General features: G+C 31.2%; 2 protein-coding genes across 2 annotated transcripts; one reads left to right on the plus strand and one right to left on the minus strand.

The window, feature by feature from the left end:
* Positions 1–241: 241 nt before the first annotated feature.
* LOC130897870 (uncharacterized) lies at positions 242–1,550 on the plus strand. The gene is made up of 2 exons (XM_057806811.1): positions 242–527; positions 1,262–1,550. Exons 1-2 carry the CDS (start codon positions 513–515, stop codon positions 1,487–1,489), a joined length of 243 nt encoding a protein of 80 aa, XP_057662794.1. The 5' UTR covers positions 242–512; the 3' UTR covers positions 1,490–1,550.
* A 3,920-nt stretch (positions 1,551–5,470) lies between these two features.
* Positions 5,471–7,329, minus strand: LOC130897869 (cuticle protein 6.4-like). Its single transcript, XM_057806810.1, has 2 exons — positions 7,291–7,329; positions 5,471–5,823 (listed from the first exon to the last, which is right to left on the minus strand). The coding sequence occupies exons 1-2, from the start codon at positions 7,297–7,299 to the stop codon at positions 5,530–5,532; spliced, it is 303 nt and encodes a 100-aa protein (XP_057662793.1). The 5' UTR covers positions 7,300–7,329; the 3' UTR covers positions 5,471–5,529.
* Positions 7,330–8,082: the final 753 nt, after the last annotated feature.

An 8,082-nucleotide genomic window follows, 5' to 3' on the forward strand; every position in this document is an offset into this window, starting at 1 on the left:
GTGAAAGGCAAGTTTGCATTTTTCTATTACACGTTATTTAAGCATAGAATTTATTATTAACAAATGTGGAATGTTTGTAATAAGTCATTAACAGCTCACCCATTTCTTATAAAAAATGTGTATTTAGTAATTTAAATTCTAATTTTATTGGACTAATAACTTAATTTGAGCTGATTGCTTAGTATACTGTGTATTTTTATGATAAAGTGTTATTGCCATGTATTATTACATACATTGTCTACGCAATTATGTTAAGTATGGACATAAATACGTGCACGTGTGTACTTTAGATGCATATCAATATTATGTTCTGTAATTTACCTTCACACAACGGGCCATAATACCATCAGTGCCTTTGAAATATTACAAAACGGTTTTGACATCTACCCCACTGCAATTATTCGTTTTTGACCTTATTTTTTTTTTGTATAAATAAATAAAAATTGTTCGATATGTTATCATTTGATTGAACCTCTTTAAAGTACAAGAAAAACTGTTGAATTCGATTCAAAATGTTCCCGAAATTGGTAAGTATAACAAACATTAATATGACGTGAGATTATTTAGCATTAGGTATAGTAAATGTAAAATATTTGATCGTGTAAATTACTATAAGATACAATTTGGTAAACATTATTTCATCTCAATATTAAAAGCATATATCCTGGTTTAATAACTTTTTGGATGGCACTGTATATTCTTCATAGTCAAGAACAATAGCAGACATTAATCACAAACTAATTTGGCAACGTCGTAAACAATTAATTTAAAAGCTTAATTTCATTAATTTCTCATTTCTCATGCTGATTATTGTAATTCTAATAAAAGATATTTTTCAATTTTATGGTTAATTGACTTCAATTTTCACTTCCACACAGTTTAATTATTTTTACTAAGAGATAAATATCAAAAATAGGTTGTGTCAATCATTACAATATAAAGGATAAGATAAATCTAACCTATAATTATGATGCAATAATTAATTATTTTAATACCTAACATGAGTTTAAGCAGTTGAAATTACACTGTAATGATTCACAAATTATTTTTCTTTGACTATTTTATATACATTACTAAAAATATTTAATTCAATATAAGTAATTCTGACGCGAGCGCCATCTTGTAATAATACAGTTTCCGGAATGTTCGGAATTGTTCGTTACTATACGCCGTTAATCGTGAGAAGCTTAATATTATAAATAATTTAATAGTTATGGATTATAAAAATTAGAATCCGTTATAAATAAATAATTTATTTCAGTTCATCTTTGCCACAATCGTGGCTTTAGCTTTTGCTTCTCCAGTCGCCGAACCAAAAGCTGATCCCAAACCGAGTTTAATTGCTGCTGCGTATACCGCACCGGTTGTAGCTGCACCTCTAACTACTTATTCGTATCCATATACGTATGCTAGTTACGTAGCACCATCAGTTTACAGTGCCGGTTTGACTGCATATTCGCCTTATACTGGATCTTATGTAGTTGTTTAAAATGATGTAACAAACTTGATTGGTTTATTTATTATAATTAAACTGTCATGATAAATTTAAATTTGTTGTTTTTATTTATTCGTTACTGTTTTTCGGAGTAGTAACGTTTTGTTATGTATACTTTTTCACATAACCTCAAACACCAAACTTCACCGGACACGTAAGTCTATAAATGCGGGAATATTAAAACTAATATGAACTAGAAGTTTCAACTGATCATTTATTTGTTTTATATTTCAAAATATAATTATATATTAACAAAAAATTATGGCACTTTGTGAATAATTAAATTGACTTAGATGGCAACAACGCCAACGCCGTTCCATCCATTCCAGCCGTTGTATCCTACGATTGGGGCTGGGTATGCGTATGGAGTAGCATAAGAGTATACGCTAGGGTAAGGAATTGCTGCGTATGGGCTGTAGGCCAATGGTGTGTTGTACAACCATGGTTTTGGATCAGCTTTTGGTTCGGGAGCAGCGCTGACGTAGGCCAATACAATGGCAAAAAAGAAGAATACCTAAAAAATTAATAATATTAAACGTTTCTATTATTTACTTTTTTACATATACGAGGTGAGATAAGAAAATATTGTAATTTATTTTATTAAAAATATAATAAAACAATACAGTTAGTACATCAAAACATTAAATTCAAAAGGAAAAATATTAATTTGTAGATAAAGAAAGGACGTTAGTAGGTTTGTCTGTTAATAGAATTAACTATAAAGAATTTTTTAACATACGGTAAAACTTATATATGATATTAAGGTAGAAAATAATCTTTAGATTCAGTTTTTATCTATTTCAAACGATCAGTTAAATTTAAAATTTATCATAATTATGTAGTACCAACGAAATAATAATAATTTAATGAATTTATTGCATTATCCTTGTCAGAATCACCAAGATAGAATGAAATAGAAACTTTAAATTCGGTTTTTATCAACTTTAATAATCAAATAAAGTCCGAATTGGGAAAAATTGTGAAGAATGTATGAAAATATGATAATTTAATAAATTTGTTGCATTATCCTTGTCAGAATCACCAAGATAGAGTGAAAGGGAAGGTTTGAAATCGGTTTTTGTACTTTTTAAACAATCGTATATACCCAATATTTAGAACACATGCAAAGGACCGATGAAACTACAATAATTTACTAACATTGTGTCATTGTCGTTAACAGGTGTGTCAGTATAACCGATTTTCTTAGCGAGACGTGTTTTGAGGTTATTAAATAATAACAAACATACATAACCAACGACGAAAAAGCAAATGCTTTGTTGCCAAGTTTATCTCAACATCATATATGACCCATTTAAAACGAAGAAAATTGCTGAAAAAAATATTTTGTTACTTACCAATTTCATTTTGATGGTTGATTATTTGATCGAGTAAAAATCAAATTCTGTCGATTTCTCAATATCTTCCCATTTTTATATCAATCACCGCACATTATAATTCACCCCACTATGCACTTTTGACTTGTTTTATATAATAATAAATATTTGGAAGGACGAATAGATTATCAAAAATAAATATTCTAATTTTTTTTATAATCGCATGAATATACATTACGGAGAATCATAATAAATGACTTAATAATAAGAAATTTGAAATAAAATCTGAAACATAGATAAATGAAGGACGAAATTACAATTTTTGATAAATAATCATCGTCTATTTGGTTCTATTCGATTTTCAGGATTATCCAAAGGTGTGGAATGGAAGTAGGACTTCTCTGTTCAATTTGTCCCACAACAACTCAATCGGGTTGAGGTCGAGCGACTATTATGGCCATTTAATTTTATTTTGACGTCTACTTTTCCCTGTAGAAGTACCCAGATTCATTGATCTGAGCTGCTATCTCTGGGCTCTCTGACTTTTGCCTAAACTATGTATACTGGCGATTGATGCCCGAGTTTCAACCGATAGTTTCTTGGTTTCACCCATTTCAAAACTGGATTCGCTTATTGTGTATCCCAGGGTTAACTGGGACTAAACTACAATCATAAAAATCGGAGAGATAATTCGCAGCTAAAGATTAAGAGACAAGTCAGTCGATATTTGCTAGTTTTAGCTTGTTGACAAAATATGACAAATATTTTGGTATTTTTTCACTATTATAAACTTTTGATTTCGAAAATTTAACTGCGTTTTGTTGTATGAGTTTCCCATTCTCAAGATCTTCGTTAAGATGCTTATAAACTTGAGCATCCGCTTGTAATACCAGCCAACTGTTAAGTTGATGCTTATCCATCAATATTCTTCATGAAGATGCCGTTACTAATCATGTCTTTACATTTGAACACTTTTCTTTCGTTAGAATGCTCGCTAGAATGCTCGCTAGAACGCTCGACAGAATGCTCGGTAGAACGCTCGACAGAATGCTCGCTAGAACGCTCTTGTATATATTTTTTGTAATGTTACATTCACAAAAAAGCTCATTATAAGTGAATACTTAGTTTATTAGTACTTTTAGGATAAAATTCATCGAGCAGGTCTTGAGAAAAGTGGTATTTCGTGGTTATAACATTTTATATGTTGTACAAAGTTTCCAAATTAACTTATTGTGGAAATTTTGTCGTTTTTTTGAACTTTATAAGTTTTTATGTCTAAATAATGAATTGTTGGAGTAATAAAAAATATTTGAGGCCTTGAATGTACTTTACGACTTCACTTTTATTGTTTTATTTGGTACAATTAACAATTTTTGACAATATTTGACACATTTTTATCGTATCTCCGTATATTTCAGAAGCTGAATTTGATTAAATCATTAAGTTGGTTCTGATAACTCATATTTTTTACAATTATAAAGGCTGCTTCTAAAATTCCTGTATTTTTTATCTTACAATTTACGTGCTGTAGATCGCTAGCTCTTAAGGTCAATTTATTAACTTTTTTTCAAGCAATAACCAAATTCAACCATTTTTTTTGTTTATAACAGTGCAAAACCAATAAAAATAGGCGTACAGGTCATATGACCACGTATACGCAACCAAATTCATCCATTTTATGTTTATGACAGTGCCAAACCAATAAAAATAGATATTCAAGTCATATGACCACGCATACGCACTAGCAATAACCAAATTCATCCATTTTTCTGTTTATGACAGTGCCAAACCAATAAAAATAGATACTCAAGTCATATGACCACCCATACGCAACCAAATTCAACCATTTTATGTTTATGACAGTGCCAAACCAATAAAAATAGATACTCAAGTCATATGACCACGTATACGCAACCAAATTCATCCATTTTATGTTTATGACAGTGCCAAACCAATAAAAATAGGCGTACAGGTCATATGACCACCCATACGCAACCAAATTCAACCATATTTTGTTTATGACAATGCCAAACCCAATTAAACCATTTTTGGTTATTTTCTGGTGCGACGTACCTTCATCGCCGCCAAAAATAATCAGGGAAACCAATATTATATTTTTTTTTGGTTACAACAACCAATTTTTTTCAAGAAAATATCTTGTGTAGCTTTTTTTATGATAATATTTGGTAATTGTCTTCATTTTGAATGTATGAACTTCCATATTGCAGAATATCATGTACTCTCTATTATATTATATTGTTATTTATTTAAAATCGTCCTAAAGCACTAGACAGCTCGGAAATTCGTGAAAAATTTCTTTACTCGACGTTTTGCTGATTTAATTGAACCTAACTTCTTAAATCTTAAATCTCGCCACTGTTTTGGATTGCATGGACTAGCGTGAATCCTCGTAGATCATGAAAAGAGCGCGCAGAACACGTTTATAAAGAATTGAGAACGATATTAATTGAATTCACTAAATTCCAATCGAAATTTCGATTCTGGTTTTATAAAAAATAATAAACGCACCCCGTGTACAGTACCAGTGACGATATCAATGGTTTGCAATGCAATAGAGATGTTGCCAAATCTACTAGTACCGAAACTTGAAATAAAAACACAATTACATAAAACTATCGACTATATTTTATACAACTTATTTAATTATAAACCATTTCTAATAAAATAATAATTATCTTATTAGACAGCGATTACGCCGGGCCATCCGCTGTATCCGTTCCATCCGTAACCGTTCCATCCGTTGTAACCGTTCAATCCGGCGTAACCGTTCAATCCGGCGTAACCGTTCCATCCTACGATTGGCGAGGAGTATAGAGATGGGGTACCGTAAGGATATAAACCAGGATAAGAGAGTGCTGCATATGGGCTGTAACCCAACGGGGAACTGTAGACTACTGCTTTCGATCCCGGTTTCGGTTTTGGTTCGGGATCCGCGTTGACGACGACCAATAAGGCGGCGACGAAGAAGATTATCTGAAATAATTCACACACTAAATTCTTCCCAAAATTCGAATGAAATTAGGGCTCAATATTTATTTTAATTCTAGTACCAAAATGAGACGCCGATCCTTATCTGAAAAGGAATTACAAAAAATTGCCGAAGAAATGTCTGAGCTAGAGCCTGTAATCGACAATATCTGACAAAAGTAGACGCCAATTCACCTGAAAATACATGATTTGATTTGATTTGACCTTATTAAACATCAGAAGACATCAATTAACATTCGACTCGACTTCTATTGATTGTTAATCGACAATATCTGACAAAAGTAGATGACAATTCACCTGAAAATATAAGACTAGATTTGATTTGACCTTATTAGACATCAGAAAACATCAATCAACATTCGACTCGACTTCTATTGATTGTTAATCGACAATATCTGACAAAAGTAGACGCCAATCCACCTGAAAATACAATATTTGATTTGATTTGACCTTTCTAGACATCAGAAAACATCAATCAACATTCGACTCGACTTCTATTGATTGTTAATCGACAATATCTGACAAAAGTAGATGACAATTCACCTGAAAATATAAGACTAGATTTGATTTGACCTTATTAGACATCAGAAAACATCAATCAACATTCGACTCGACTTCTATTGATTGTTAATCGACAATATCTGACAAAAGTAGACGCCAATCCACCTGAAAATACAATATTTGATTTGATTTGACCTTTCTAGACATCAGAAAACATCAATCAACATTCGACTCGACTTCTATTGATTGTTAATCGACAATATCTGACAAAAGTAGATGACAATTCACCTGAAAATATAAGACTAGATTTGATTTGACCTTATTAGACATCAGAAAACATCAATCAACATTCGACTCGACTTCTATTGATTGTTAATCGACAATATCTGACAAAAGTAGACGCCAATCCACCTGAAAATACAATATTTGATTTGATTTGACCTTATTAGACATCAGAAAACATCAATCAACATTCGACTCGACTTCAATTGATTGTTTATCGACAAAATCTGACAAAAGTAGTGGCCAATTCCCCTAAAAATACAAGACTTGATTTGATTTGACCTTATTAGACATCAGAAAACATCAATCAACATTCGAATCGACTTCAATTGATTGTTAATCGACAATATCTGACAAAAGTAGACGCCAGTTTACGTGAAAATACAAGACTTGATTTGATTTGACCTTATTAGACATCAGAAAACATCAATCAACATTCGACTCGACTTCTATTGATTGTTTATCGACAATATCTGACAAAAGTAGACGCCAGTTTATCTGAAAATACAAGACTTGATTTGTTTTGTCCTTATTAGACATCAGAAGACATTAATTAACATTCGAATCGACTTATATTGAATGTTTCAAAAGAAACGGTGGAATATCAAATATAAACAATTTCATCAAGAAAAAAATACAAAAAATATTATGTATCGTTAATATACTTACCAATTTCATTTTGTAAGTTGCTTATTTGTTTGAGGACAAACTACTGATGAAGATTTCTCAAAATCGTCTGACTTTTATATCAATTTTAAGTATAATGATTCACCCCGCTTTATTTATATTTGATTTAACATTTTTTGAGGACGAACATATTATTAAAAAATATAATTTTTCATTAAAATTTATGAATAAACATTAATGTGGTGAGCACGGAAATAAAAATTTCGAAACAACAAAAAAAATAACCTCGATAATATTATTTTTCTGTGAAGAAACTTTATTGCAACGAATATTCCTTTCAGGCGATTACCAAATTTTGTTTGTTTATAAAAATACGTTTATTTTACATTAACTTTATACTCCCACATAAAAAAAAGCTTTTCACTACGAGGTTTATCAGAAAAGATTTCTAGAAACTAGACTAAATAAGATGATATAATCATGAAAGAGATAGGTTTCGTTTCTTCTTCTTTTATGTGCCTTGTCCTGTCTTTCTGAGTTGTAGGATCATCTGCCAAGCGAAAATATTCACAAGCTCTTCTTATACCGGTCCTGTCCTAAATATTTCGGAACCACGACCTTGCCAATGAGTATGAGTTGTAGCGTCTTTCAGGATTTTACGGTCATTGTCCTTCGACGCTTGCGAAGCTTTATTCTGAATGACTCAAGCTGGTTCATCATCCTAACCATAAACAACATGCAACCGTGCGTTGTTTTAACTTCAAGTTATTGAAAGTTCACGCCAGTTTACGTGAAAATACAAGACTTGTTTTGATTTGACCTTATTAGACATCA

This window comes from Diorhabda carinulata, chromosome 9 (genome assembly GCF_026250575.1).
Source record: "Diorhabda carinulata isolate Delta chromosome 9, icDioCari1.1, whole genome shotgun sequence".
Taxonomy (NCBI): domain Eukaryota; kingdom Metazoa; phylum Arthropoda; class Insecta; order Coleoptera; family Chrysomelidae; genus Diorhabda; species Diorhabda carinulata.